This window comes from Protobothrops mucrosquamatus, unplaced genomic scaffold (assembly GCF_001527695.2).
Source record: "Protobothrops mucrosquamatus isolate PMUCROS unplaced genomic scaffold, P.Mucros_1.0 scaffold45, whole genome shotgun sequence".
In the NCBI taxonomy this organism is placed as follows: Eukaryota; Metazoa; Chordata; class Lepidosauria; order Squamata; family Viperidae; genus Protobothrops; species Protobothrops mucrosquamatus.
In genome coordinates, this window is record NW_015386427.1 from 459,881 (window position 1) to 475,477 (window position 15,597).

General features: G+C 34.8%; 1 protein-coding gene across 1 annotated transcript in view; it reads left to right on the forward strand.

Annotated features, from left to right (window-relative positions):
- Positions 1–15,597, forward strand: part of PLXDC2 (plexin domain containing 2) — a 230,797-nt gene that overhangs the window by 179,621 nt on the left and 35,579 nt on the right. Inside the window, exons 5-7 of the mRNA XM_015811554.2 lie at positions 4,638–4,760; positions 7,923–8,041; positions 14,510–14,609. Of these exons, the coding sequence (XP_015667040.2) occupies positions 4,638–4,760; positions 7,923–8,041; positions 14,510–14,609 (342 nt within the window). The remainder of the gene's footprint in view (positions 1–4,637; positions 4,761–7,922; positions 8,042–14,509; positions 14,610–15,597) is intronic.

Here is a 15,597-nt window from a genome sequence, read left to right on the forward strand (position 1 = left end):
TGCCGTCGGCCAAACAGTGTCGGCTGGCGACCCCCAGGGGGAGGGCCTTCTCTGTGGGAGCCCCCACCCTGTGGAATGAACTCCCCCCAGAGATCCGGATTATTCCGGATCTCCCCTCCTTCCGCCGTGCCCTCAAGACATGGCTTTTCCATCAAGCGGGATTGGCCTAGGGGGGGATTTTATAGGGATTTTAAAGGGACTTTATAATTTTAAATCTAATACAGGTCATTTAATATATATTTTAATTTGGTTTTTAGATATTTATTGTATTGTACTGTTTTTATTTACCTGTAAGCCGCCCTGAGTCCCTCGGGAGAAGGGCGGGGTATAAATGGGAACAAATAAATAAATAAATAATAAATAAATCCTTTGCCCATCTATCCCAACAGTCTGTTCTCACAGTTGTTGTTCGTCCATCGATTTTCGATGAAGACCTTGACATCTTGTGGATTGTGGGCCATCAACGGTGTGTCCGTAGATGGCTAATGAGACCGATGTTAGCACGGAATGTTCTGCCACATACTGAACAGAGAAATGTGGACACTGTTGCTTCAGCATTTGCAGCTCTGGCTTTACGGAGTGCTTGCTTCTCTTGTGCCAAGATTGTCCTTCTGTGTTCGTATGTCTGGCAACCCTGGTAAACCAGGGTTCGCCATGTCAGTCGATCATGCGCCAAAAATTCCCAAGAGATGGTGTCGATATCCAGGGACTTGAGAGATGCTTTCAGCGTGTCTTTGTATCGCTTCTTTTGTCCCCTGTGCGATCGCTTTCCTTGAGACAGCTCACCATAGAAGAGCTGTTTAGGGATGCGATGGTCTGGCATCCTTACAACATGGCCTGCCCAGCGCATCTGGGCTTTCATCAATAGAGTGTAAACTGATGATAGGCCTGCTCTGGAGAGGATATCTGTATCTGGTATCTTATCCTGCCACCGGATCCTCAGAATTCTATGAAGGCAAGTCATGTGGAAGTAATTCAGTTGCCTAACGTGCCTCCTGTACACTGTCCAGGTCTCACTAGCATACATCAGGGTAGTTAGCACTGCTGCCTGGTAAACTTTAAGCTTAGTAGCAAGGCTTATTCCACGACGATCCCACACGTTAGTTCGCAGTCTGCCAAATGCAGAACTTGCCTTGGCAATTCTACAGATGTCAATTGTCACTGCGCGGGAGAGGGTACTACCAAGATACGTAAATTGGTCCACTGCTTGCAGTTTTTGTCCCTTCACTGTGATGGTAGGCTCTTGGTATTGGGCTTTTGGAGCTGGCTGGTACATCACTTCAGTTTTCTTTGTGTTGATGAAGCCAAAGTTGTCACAAGCAGCTGCGAATTTGTCCATGCTGGCTTGCATTTCCTGCTCCGATCCTGCATTAAGGGCAGAAGATCTCGTAGCACAGTCTCCTTTACCTTGGTGACAGCCTGGAGTCTGTGCAGGTTGAATAATTTCCCATCGGTTCTGTACTCACAGTAGCAACTAACTATACTAGTCTTCCAGAAGATGGTCTTCATAAGCAGTTGCATTGCTATCAAAGCTAATAGCCATTGATCCTCATGACTTCAGTGAATTGCGCCAACCCTTTTTTGAAGTCAGTTGACTTGATAGCCAGCACCAAATCTAGTGATAGTTCCATAGGCATCTAGTGGTAATGAATTCCAGACTTGAATTGCATGTTGTATAAAAATCCTTTTGTCTTATAGAATTTAATTTCATTAGATGACTTCTGATTCTAATATTTGGGAAGGGAAAAATAGCTTCTCTTTGTCTTCATCATACGTAATTTTATATGCTTCGTTCCCATTCCTTCTCTTTTACTTCTTCTCTAGTCTAAAATGTCCCAAATATCACAACCTTTCTTCTTAGAGAAGCTGCTTCAGCTGCTTGCTCAACTTAGTTGGCTCCTCTGATCCTTATCTAGTTCTCCACATCCATTTCAAGGTACAGCAATCAGAACTGCACACAACATGCTACATGCACTCACACCACTGATTTATATAAGGGCATTATGATGTTGGTATCTCTATTTTCAATACTTTTCTTATTATCTTTAACATGCTGTTGAACCTTTTTATAGCAGATGTACATTGTGTCAATACATTGACCAAACTCTTTACCATTATTTCAAGATCTCTTTACTTATCTGTCACTGTTAGCTCTGATCCCATTTGTTTGTATAAACAATTAGAATTTTTGGCACCAATTTGCTCACATTGAATAACATCTGTCATTTTGATGCTCACTCCATTTTAAGTGTATGTCTACTACAATATATTTTACACTATTGCATTCTTAGGCTTTTGTAATTGGACTGTAGGTTAATACTGAAATAATAAAAAGTAGATCCTCCCCAGTCAGGTTTCTTCATCCTGTGCTCAGGAATCTATAAAGCTTGAAATAAATCAAAAGGATCTTATACTTTAAGGCACAATGTTGGGGGAAGGGAAAAATCCAGAAAATATCTTATTATACTTCAAAGTCTAACATTTATTATGACATAGATGCAATTCTAGTGCTCAGTAATAGCTATAAATATATTGTAGTAGGCATACACTTAAAATGAAGGTGATTTTAATATGGGAATGAGCATCAAAACGATAGATATTACACAGTGTGAGAAAATTGGTCCCAATAATCTTAAAGCTGAGGGACTTGTGCAATCCATGAATTATCTCCCTTCCCTGCAAGTGAATTGGAATCTACATCACTAAAGATTGTATATCAATATGAAGGAGGAAACCTGAATTAAAAAATATGGCATCTAAAACTGTGAGAGAAGAAATTGATAAGGGTCTGAGCAAAATTCAGTCTACTATGGATATTCCTCACAGCTTGAAAGCATCCATAAATACCTGTGTCATTTCAGAAGTAGAATTTCCACATTTTGACAAACAGTATCACAGAGTGCAATTAGGTGAGTGCTATTGTAAAATATAAATAATACACTTCATTATTTGAGTGTACCAATCATATTACTAATGGACTGAGTAATATGGGGATATATTTAAGTCATGGAACATTTATAACAAAAGCACTTATATCAGCAGCAGCACAAGTCATTGATATGCTTGTTTTTAAATTCCCTAGTCTTATTCTGCAAACTATATTGCAATTTTTAATCTCCTTTAGTAATTTAGCAATTACATTAATTGATTCCAGTAATTTAGAACATTGTGCCATATGTTTTGAGCTATAAGACCAGCTTTCTCCAAGTATTTCTTTTTAGAATGTTGAATTTCAGCTCCTATGATTCACAGCTAGTATGTGCTTGTTTCAAAAAATACTTTAGGAAACTGTAGGTTTGGAACACTTTCACAGGGTCCTGTAGCATCAACTAAGAGCAAGAACTATTGGAAAACTGGATCTTAGACAATATAAACTAGTTTTTGCCAAATGTCTGTGGAAATCTATTCAAGAATCTGCTTAGTTGACTTTTGTGGTTGATTCAGTGTGTAAGTGGGAATGATAAAATGTTCAATACATCAAGAAAAATTCTACAGTTACTTTTGTGATTGAGGTGACATACAAATAGATTAAATAAATATGTGTTCATTTAAATCTGATTAATTTGTGTGGCTTTCCAGCTTTTATCGATTGGAGTTGTCATTGGATCCTAGAAACAATGATATTGTAATTAATATTTTCTCTCTTCAAGAAAAAGGTTAAAATCATCCATTGATATTTACTAAGAAATATAATTTAAAAATGAAATTATAGTTTGCCTATTGCTTGGTGGATACAGTTTGCAGCATTGCCTATAAATTGCATCATTTGGGAATAATGTGAATTACAGTCCAACACATCTGGAAGGTATCCATTGAATGTGGTTGCTTTAGAAAGAAATTACACAATCTGACATGAGTCAAAATAATAGCAACAGATTGGGAAACCTGCAGTATAAAATTGGCCTTTTTGTAGCCTGGTGTCTCTAACTGAATTCAGCACCACTTAAAAGTGTGTATGAGAGAGAAAGTGAATGAGAGGGAGATAGTCCAATAATAAGAACTCTCTAGGTAGAATACAGTCACTTAAAATATAACACAAATTCCTCATTTTAAAAAAGTTTTTAAAACAGAAAATCTACATGGGGAAAATCTATATATGGTTTGTGAATAGCTACTGAAATAATTAAGGTTTAAAGTAATTATCCCAGTCTGTACACCACTGGATTTATTTTCTCTACAATTTCACTGCTGTGAATCCATGTGCAATACATATACCCATGAGAGTGCATAACTATAGTTCGCAAAAGTTGGTAATCTTTAAAATGCCACAATATTCATGGTTGTTTTCACATAGTAAGTGGCAATCAAACTTGTGAATCCAGAAGACCCTTGTAACTGTTTCACTTTTTCCTTCTTTTCAAAGTGGTTGATGTTCACAAACCCTCCCCTAAAACTTTACTAATCTTTGAAGTTGATTTTTTTTCCTATTGAGATTGACCCTTCTTTTTGCTTTTCTATTTATTCTTTCCATTACCGAACTTCTGATGTTCTTTAGCAACTCAGATTCATTCATAAAAACTGAAGATAATTTTCCAGGTGAAGTTCTTTGACACTCTGGCAGCCTCTAATTAAGACTAGCATGTATTATCTTTTTAATGACAAGTGATGTGATTTTGCTATTTGTTCCCTTTTTACAGGGTTTATTTACACAGGAGAAGTTGTGCATCAGATGTTAACAGCAACACAGTATATTGCACCCTTGATGGCCAATTTTGACCCAAGTGTTTCGAGAAATTCTACTGTAAGATACTTTGACAATGGTAAGCATGAATATTTTTGTTCAGATTACTTTTATTTTAGCTGCTGTTTGTTTCCCTTTGTAGGAAATTACACACTGCGGTTGATCATAATATTTAGCTCTTAAAAATGTAATACATTTTGTCAGCATTGTTAAAAAAGCAGATCATGATGTTTTCTTTTTAGTACCATCTGCATTGTAAATATCCATTAATGAAGTAAAAACATTTTTTCTTTGTCATATTTTATAGAAACATAGGGTATATTATAGAAACAAAGAGGTTAATAAACTTCATAAAGATAATTGAAGTGTCAGTACTGTATATTTTAATAATCCTGCCTTTATTTACAGCTCTCAAAGATCAATATCTGACATAAAATTGTAAGATGCAAAAACAAAATCTAATTTTGTTGCTGGAACTATACAAAGAATATACATATTTGAGTTAATTAAGCCATCCACTCTGTCATAGATTTACAAAACATAAAATTGTGAAGGAATATTGTAAATCATTTAGTCCAGTTCACCGTTCACTTACCAGAAGCCATTACTGTAAGGTATTCCCGGCAGCTGCCATCCTGCCAACTCAAATTTTTTTGCAAAAAGGAAATCTACCACCTCTCTATGCACGATGCTCATCTTCTTTACAACTCTCCTTCTCACATTCAGATTTTTAATTCTGACCTATTGATCTTTATCCTGTTTTCAACAGGGAAAACATCTTCCTCAATGCCTCTGACTGTCATTTAGATATTGGTGGATAGCTATCTAACTCCTCTTAGTTTTCTCTTTTATAAGCTAACCATGCTCAGCTCGTTAATCATTCCATAAGGCTTGGTTTTTACCTCCTACATCATTCTACTTGCTGTCTTCTGAACCTATTCCAGCTTTTCCACTCATGTAAACTTCTTGTTAATCTGAGATACAGATTGAATTTGGATGTTTTTATTTAGATTTAGAAGAACAAGCATTGCAATCACTTACAGCATTCACATTCAGTAGAATTATTGCTGATTTAACTTGAACAGCTTGAGTTCTGAAAAAATAATAGATTTATCTACCTTTTAGCCTGGAGAGAACACATAATTTTGTTAGTCTTTGATCACTGCAGCAAAGAGATTCCCTGCAAGTTACAATCATAACAATAAAGCATTCACAGTACACATACAGTATAATAGTATATTGTGTATAGTGTGTGTGTGTGTATTATAATATAGTAAAGTATAGTATAGCTTCTACTTAATTTATAGTTACATACTTCTATACATCTTGCTCAACTTTAATTAATCTTTAAAAATGTTTATTTTTTTCTCCAGGGCTTAGGTTAAACTACTAGGAGAAGCCACATTATATCTCATGTGGCCAGAGATTATATTGTCCCTTAGAGATAGGTTGTGGTTTTATATAATATTGATTATTTTAACTTGTAAAGCCTCAGAGATGTTTTGAAATTAAGCAATCTAGAAATTAAATCAATGAATTAATTAAAAAGATCAGTTGCAAAACTTCAACCACAAATAAAATCATAAAACAATCAACCCTGAAATAATTAAAAGCAGAAGTCAACATCCATTTATATCTATATGTATTGCACTCCTAAATACCCACATAATATTTCTGGGTTCTTGGAGAAATAAATACCTGTAGTTTTCACAGAGTTTCATGTACACCAGAAACAAAGACCTTGTAGCACTTCATATTTTGATTTGATTCCAGTTTCTATAGTCAGACCAAGGGACAGGCTTTCAGAAGTAATCCAAGCAAATTACATTTGGCTGAATGAAAACTGAGCTCTATTTCTGGACTTAATAGATGCGCCCATGTTACTTTGTTGGCAACAGTTTACCATCATCTTCTTCCAGATATTTTTTTTCTGATTTTCCAGCCAAGCCAGCCAGTCTGAGATTTTCTGTAGTCTCTCCTCCAGGCATTAGCCAGGTAGATCCTATTTGCTTTTCAACATCAGCTGCCTGTTACCATCAAGCTGGGCACTTCTAGAGAAGCATGAGTCAAGTGACAATTATTCTTCAATAATAGAAGTTGATACCTTGGTACCATACCTTACATTTCTAAGACTAATAGATTGTTAGTCAGATAGCTCCCTGTAGTTGGTATTTCTAATCCAAACTGTATAATATTTGTTCCGTAAACACTACAGTTTTATCTTGCAGTAGCATTTATGAAATTTAAATGCTAATAGATGCAGAAATATTATCATGAATTGTGTTTAAAGAAATTTGAAAACTACATTGACAAATGGATAAGTATGTAATTGGTATTAGACCTAGTAGATACATGGAGCCCACAGATTTACAATATGCATTAAATATTTCTGGAGAATCAGAGCCTCAAATAACAATAGCACTTAGATTTAGATGCTGCCCATAGTGTTTTACAGCACTTTCTGGGTGTCAACATATTGCCTTCAACAATCTGGATCCTCATTTTACTGATGTCAGAAGGCTGGAAGGCTGAATCAACCTTGAGTTCATCAGAATCAAACTCCAGGCTATGTGCGGAGTTTACCTGCAATACTGCATTCTAATCACTGTACCACCGGGGCTCCTTTTTCAAGACAGCTATATCGTCTCTACATGAAAAAGAATTCTGTAGATCCTTGTGAGCTATGAAATATATACACATACTTAGAGGGAGTCTAAAGAAAATGTGATGTACAAATCTAATTAGAATGCAATTGTTTCTTATCATATTGAATGTACAAATTCCATGTCCTTTGAGCTTACTGTATTTTCAGAGAAGTGATTGTTAGTACTATGACTCTTTTGACAGTGATTCAATTGACAGTGCCCGTAATCTTTTGTTATACAGAAAAAAATGTTTCTAGAAGGTCACTGGAAATTGATTTTTTTCATAAATTATTTAGAAAATGGTTCAATAATCCCCAAATTTTACATCTCTTTATTTTGTTCCTTAGTTTATAAAAGGTTGTAATTACACTAACATTTCTAGTATAATGTCTGTTTTAAAAGATAATTGAGTTGTAGTAATATGGTATTGTCTTCCTTAATGTCAGATATAGTATGCTATGGCTTACATTGACAATAGATTCTAGATGTTCAGATAATTTTGTAGAGTATCAAAATCAAGGAAGTTGAATTAATTTATTAAATTGCAATCATATACTTTCCTCCAGTGTTTTTGTCTCCTTTTCCCAACTTGACAGGCACTGCACTAGTTGTTCAATGGGATCATGTACATCTACAAGATAACTACAATCTGGGCAGTTTCACTTTTCAGGCAACTCTTCTCAATGATGGCCGTATAATTTTTGGCTATAAAGAGGTGAGTCTTATCAGGTAATGAATTATTTCACTTCAGGATGATAGCAGGTAATAAATATCAATACAAGATCAAATAAAAATGTTCACATGGGAAAAATCCTAGTTCATTAGTCTTTTAGTTTCTAGGATCTAGGATTTACAGTGGGATACTATTATAAAATAGAAAGACTTGGTTTCTGTACAAGGAAGAGAGTGCTGTGAGATGTAGTGGAAAATAAAGTCTCTTTTGTATGTTAAGCATAACTATTGCAACAGAGATGTATGACCTGTGCTCATCCTGTTGTTGCTGAATTACAAGTACCAGCATCCCTAATGAGCATTTGTAAATTTATACTGGGAGCTGTAGATGATCAACATCTAGAAAACATCAGATTGTCCACTATTGATTTTAGACATCAGAGGTCAAAAGTAGCAATTGGTGATGAGTCTTAATACACATGCTTCGTCTGGCTCTATTGCCTAATCTTCTATTCATGTGCGTATCAAACAGCAGATGCTTTGAAAATTAGAGAATGTGGGACCGTTGAGATGACAATGTAACATTACATTAGAATGTTCCATACTTTTTGTTTCTGCCTTGATTCATCCAGCTCTGATGACTTATCATTTGGCAGTTGCTTGTAATTCACTCTTGAAACACATTGCATCATCTCATCTCATTTATTAAAATATACCTGGTTCTGCACAGGGAGATTTTTACTGGATGAAACAACTATGGATTTTATTCCTGACAAGGAAAATAAAATGAAAGTATCATCACAAGCATCAGAAAAACTAATGTGCCACAGTGAGCTTCACGTCTCCTCATCCTTTCCTTTTGGTTGCAAATAGGTTAAATGAATTTGATGATAGTTAATATAAAGCTTTAAAAGGTAAACGTGGAATTTTTATGTTAGGGAAGGAAGAAAACATCTTTGGTATTCACTTCTGCTCTCTGGAGTTTACAACAATAGTAGTAGATTTTTTTCAGTGATCCTGGAAGACAAAAATAAATAAATGAAATCAGTAGAGATATAAATAGGGATAAAGAATTATATTGAAACACTAGGTCTGATATTCTGATTTGATGACTCTTATTAATATAAATCAGTTCTCACTTAAACAAGTCAGGAAATATATAGTGTCAAATAGAAATATTCCACATTTTTTTCCTTTTGGTTCAATTTGGTGGAAGAGACTTTGCTCGGGAGTTGACATTCTACATTTATTTAAGCATGAAATAGTCAAAACTATCTATGATTGTCCTGGGTTTTTTTTAATGGAAGAATCATCTGTCAAGCAGTCTAACTTCCTTGGTGGTTAAATCCCTAAAGAAGATCGAGGGCTAGACCATTTCCCCTTTATTTATTTTTTTAAATCATGCTTTTAAGCCAACCCTGCCCTTTAAAATAGTTAAACAAATAGTTCTTCCCCTTAAAGAAATTCATAGCAATCTTTCATGTTACATCCTATTTACCTGCTCAGTTTAATAAGTTAGAAAAATGTGGGTTAGACAGTATCACCACCAGATGGATTCATAGCTGGCTGACCGGCCGTACTCAACGTGTGGTCCTCAATGGAACTGCATCTACATGTAGGGAATATGTAGTGGAGTGCCCCAGGGCTCTGTTCTGGGACCAGTGCTCTTCAACATCTTCATCAATGATTTGGATGAGAGAATAGATGGGGAACTCATCAAATTTTCAGACGACACCAAGCTGGCAGGAGTAGCCAACACTCCAGAAGACAGGCTTAAGATACAGAAAGATCTTGACAGACTTGAACATTGGATGCTATCTAACAAAATGAAATTCAGTGGTAAAAAAAGTAAGGTTCTATATTTAGGCAAGAAAAACCAAATGCACAGGTATAGTATAGGTGGTACCTTGCTCAATAGTAGTAACTATGAGAGGAATCTCGGAGTCCTAGTGGACAATCACTTAAATATGAGCCAGCAGTGTGCTGCAGCTGCCAAAAAAGCCAACACAATTCTAGGCTGCATTACGAGAGGGATAGAATCAAGATTATGTGAAGTGTTAATATCACTTTATAATGCCTTGGTAAGGCCACACATAGAATACTGCATCCAGTTTTGGTCACCACGAAGTAAAAAAGATGTTGAAACTCTAGAAAGAATACAGAGAAGAAAAACAAAGATGATTAGGAGACTGGAGGCGAAAACATATAAAGAACTGTTGCTGGAATTGGGTATGTCTAGTTTAATGAAGAGAAGGACTAGGGGGGACATGATAGCAGTGTTCCAATATCTCAGGGTTTGCCACAAAGAAGAGGGAGTCAAGCTATTCTCCAAAGCACTTAAAGGCAGGACAAGAAGCAACGGATGGAAAGAGAAGCAACCTAGAACTAAGGAGAAATTTCCTGACAGTTAGAACAATTAATCAGTGGAACAACCTGCCTCCAGAAGCGGTGAATGCTCCAATAGTGGACCTTTTTAAGAAAAGACTGGACAACTATTTGTCTGAAATGGTATAGGGTTTCCTGCCTGAGCAGGGGGTTGGACTAGACGACCTCAAAGGTCCCTTCCAACTCTATTATTGTTATGTTGTTTGTTACGTTAATGAACAAGTGACAAAGGTTACTTAGATTCACCCTATGACTAGAAGCTTTCATTGAGAAGTTTTCATTCTCCATATGAGTCCAAAGTATAATCCTAATAATTATAAATAAGTTGTAGGGATATGTGAATGTACTTCCTCTATAATCTTCTGTAATCTTACATCAACTACATTAAATTATATCAACTAATAGTGAAATTGGGCCATTTAATCCTACAAGTCAACATTATAATTTTTTGTTTTGTGTCTACCTTATAAAACGGAAAATATTCTTTGCTCTCTGCTTCAAGTCTAGTTTCCGTTTCTGCCCTGTCCCCCAACTCCAACCTTTTGCTCCAACAAATTCTGAAAATTCAACAAATAGCTTTTAAAATGGCTGATGGTTTCATTGCTGCCTTAAAGAGCAGCTAACAGCTTTCACACTAAGCCAATTTACAAAAATGTAGGGAACAAACTTACTACTGGACTATTATTAATTTGATTAGAAAAGAAATACAGAAACAGTTGTATTGCTGAACATTAGTATAATTTAGAAACCCTAACCCTTAGAAACCTTTCTGCTGTTTGCTCCAAAATTAAAAGAATCTTGAAAAGCAGACTTTTGGTCTTGCGCAGTAGTGCAGCAGCCAAGGGATTTTGGAGCTCCGTACCTTTTGGCTGAATTTCTTCTGTTAGAGGACTCTAAATGGGCCAGAAGCCACCCCGAAGAGGTGCCAAAGAAGGAAGGAAGGAAGTCCTGCGGACCACGGAGAGATGGCGGTCCAATCAGTACAGGAGAAGTCTTCCAGAAACCAACAGGAGAAAGGCTAGCCTAACTTCAGAGTCTAGCCCAAGCTACAAGCAACCAAGTCAAAAAGCACTATTTTAAACTGATTGTTAACAGCACATTTGAATCTGGGTAAGATCATCGATTTTCTCTATCCTACTTATTAACTTTTCTTGGGAAAAAAATTCCCAAGAATCAAAAAACCTCCAAATGTGAAGGAGGTTTTTTTTTTTGCCCCACCCTTTTACTAACGGAAGTGGCAAATTAAACCTTTTATGGAATGAAATGAATATAAAACCTAAATTTGGATAAGTTTGGAATTGTTGAACGGTTAAGATTCTCATTTAAAGGCAATTTTCTATTTTGATCATTTGAAAAATAAACTGGTGCTGACATCTAGTGGTGGATAAAGACTATGACAGCTATGGCTTTTATACAGGACTTGGCAAAATCTGGAAAAAAACTAATCTGTACTTATGACCTTCAAAGCTATAACAATAGAGAACAGCTGTGACAAAAAAAGAAAACAATTTGGGTAGCAGACAAAGAGAGGATTATAAAATTCAGGAAACCTTTTTGAATCATTTTGGATTATAAATATCTACTAAACTGTGACTCTTAAGCTATTTGCAGAGAAAAGAAAATCTCTATTCTTGACCACTATGGAAAATTAGAGACTTGCAGAAAGAACTTATCAACAAAAAATAAATATCTTTCAAGAGGAGACATATGAGATGCTGCAACTAATTCAAACAACAATGACTTCAAACCACAAATAAATCCAAAATAACTTTGAAAACATAAACCAATTAATCTCCAATTTAACGTTACAACAACAAAAATCCCAGGAAATAACAATAGAGAAGGAGCAGATAAAACAGATAACTGAACACAAATTCGAGGATGGAGACTCAAAGATGGAACTTAACACAACAAAGAAGTATGATTTAACCCAAGTGGAAAAAATTTACAAGAAATATTGGTTTTGGAAAAGGTAACTTATACTTTAAGACCACAAGACAAATTTGAGGATAAGAAAAAAGACTGGTCAAAATGGATTATAGAGACATCAGGAACACCACTAGAACTGGAGAGACAAAAATGATAAGAGATACAGAGAGAAAAAGAAAGAAAAAGATTTTCAACAAACATGAAAGAGCAAATGCCTCTTACAAAGATATTGTATTTCACTTATTTTTTATATCTACAGTGACACCTACAAGAATATGGAAAGACTCTTTGATTCAGCAGAATATATTGATTAAAGATATTGGGCAAAAGAAAAAGGCCAAAATGAAAATTAAGAAAATAGATGATGGGACTTATCAGAGAGAATATTTAAAAAAGAAAGACCTGTTTGAATATGGTTAAAGTAATAGAAAGATTTTGGATATGAATTTTACTTTAAGAGGGAGGAGTCCCTCAAATAGCATAGTACTCTCTTTCTTCTCTTTTCTTATCTTATTTCTTGATATGAATAATATAAAAGAGTTAGAATGGCTTATATATAAGGACATATTTTAGATATTTAAATGTGATTGATTTTAAGAAAATTACAATGGATTGAAAAAAAATTGAATAAGAGTTAAAAGACCAGATGACTAGATTTATTAAATGGAATATTTAAAAATTAAATATATTTTAATTATGGTAAAAAGAATGGAAAATCTTTGGAAATATATATTAGCTTACGGGAAACCTGGACTTTCAGTAGTATACTATCTTTTTATCCTTCTTTACTCTTGTTCTTTTTTTCTCTTTTTTTAGTCTTATTTATTCCTTAAGTAAAGTAAAAGTTATGGGATGGTTTACATGAGAAAAATAGTATCAAATATCTAAATGTAATTAACTTTGAGAAAATCTTAACCAGTAAGAATGTCTTGAATATTGTGGAAAAAACAAATGTAAACAAGAACTGTAAACGGGATCTATGATGAGGCAAACAGAATGACTAGATAGAAAAGAAATATTATATTGATGTGATTATTATTTGCAGAAATATTAGAAAATAATTTATATTCAGTTGTTATCTATCAAAACAATAAGAATTGTATTAACTTAAGGTTGGTAAAAGAGAACATTATGGGAAGAAGAGGAAATCAAATAAAGCTATTATGTGGATTTTAGATCATAGACACCAATTGTTAGCGAATGTTTTTTAAGTGTAAACCCAGACAACACACTGTTTACCAAATATTAAGGTGACCATGTTAAAAAATTAATAAAATATATTATAAAAAAAATCTTGAAAAGCAAATTACTTCAAAACCAGCCTTTTCTTGGATGTTTAAAATGCAAAGACCATTGTCCCCCTTAATTTAGAGAGTCCAAATAGGTTATAGTTTTGCTGTTTCCCAGAATTAATAGAATTTCTATAAAATATTCAGTAACAGAAATGGAATTCGTTTCCCATCATATTTACTTTCTCTGTGGCTCTCTGTGCAGAATTCTAGTAGTGCTCACAGAACAGCATTAGAAAAAAAGCTGTTTACACAATAAGCAAATTGTTTGAGAAAAATGTTTGTTATATTTCAAGTTTTTGTGAGCTTTGTTCCTAGAGCGATCTGACAATGAAATCTGTGGATGACAGACTTGAAAACATAATTGCTGAGGTACTTACATGAAATTGGTGAGCAGGTCTGCCATAACTTTAAATATTAGATTCAAGTCACATCTCATTGTGTACTTGTTTATTGCATTTTATTTCATCTCCAAATGAATGTACTCTTTTTTGAAAGGTCAGTTTAATGCTGTATAGAAAATCTGTGGAGAGCAGCTATAAATTAACTCCATTTCTGACAAAAGCAGACCCCAGTAGCAAGAAAAGAAAGATGAAATGGTATGCGGAAATGACCTTGGGAGACAGGAAAAAGAGCCTAATATTAGTACTCCCAGTACCCAGACAAGCACAAATATGAATACTAGCTATGGTTTTGTTGTAAGGTTACATTAATACAATTTTACAACACTAAAAATGTTCTTCCCCTTCTTTCCTTTTACTCTACATAAAGCTAAGGAAGATCGGGTTACCATGTGCAACCTTGTTCAGCATTTGATTACATTTTATAATATGTCATGTTAGTGATAAATAGCTACTATCAAAAATAGATTGACTGAAAAACTATCTCTTTTCCCCCTTTTTTGGCAGATTCCTGTCTCAGTGTCCCAGATAAGTTCAACTAATCATCCTGTTAAAGTGGGGCTGTCAGATGCATTTGTGGTTCTCCACAGGATCCAGCAAATTCCCAGTATGTTGTTATTGAACATAGCATGAGCCAATATGATTTATGTGTGAGAGTAAAATAGATTAAAAGAGATTAAAATGTTTTAACTAAACAAAACTAGAAGTTTTATTAGGTTCAGCTGACTAATTTAAATATAATTTTACTTAGCTTGTAACTCCCACTGTGACACTACATTACTTTTTGTCAGCTATTCAAAAAGTTTCTCAAGATTCTCTGTAGTTCAAAACAGCTATTTTACAGGATTTTGGTTATTTTTACTGAAAAAACAACAAAGAACTTGAATAAAAGATTATCACTGTAATAGTCGTTTATTTTGAAGGAAATTTCATAAAATGGAAATTCTACTTGTAGGATTTCATATATGCAATTTCTTTATTCCACTAAGAGAGCTTAGAGGGACATTAAATATCCCTGTGTTCATACAATAATGATTATTTATAGATACAAGCTTTTTTTCTTCAAGCTTACCTATAGAATAAACAATACAATTTATTTTACTGTTAATACTTAAAGACTCCTTTAATTTGAGCTCAACTCCTGTGTCCCCAGGGAGATGTCCATATAATTTTCTTAATAAAAGTATGGAATAGCAGCCTTCTGATTGGTTTGCTTTTTTTACTTATAATAATAATAATAATAGTAAAGTTGGAAGGGACCTTGAAGGTCATCTAGTCCAACCCCCTGCTCAGGCAGGAAACCCTATACCATTTCGGACAAATGGCTGTCCAGTCTCTTCTTAAAAACTTCCAGGGTTGGAGCATTCACCACTTCTGGAGGCAGGTTGTTCCACTTGTTAATTGTTCTCACTGTCAGGAAGTTTCTCCTTAGTTCTAGGTTGCTTCTCTCCTTGATTAGTTTCCACCCGTTGCTTCTTGTCCTGCCTCCAGGTGCTTTGGAAAATAGCTTGACTCCCTCTTCTTTATGGCAACCCCTGAGATATTGGAACACTGCTATCATGTCCCCCCTCGTCCTTCTCTTCATTAAACTAGAC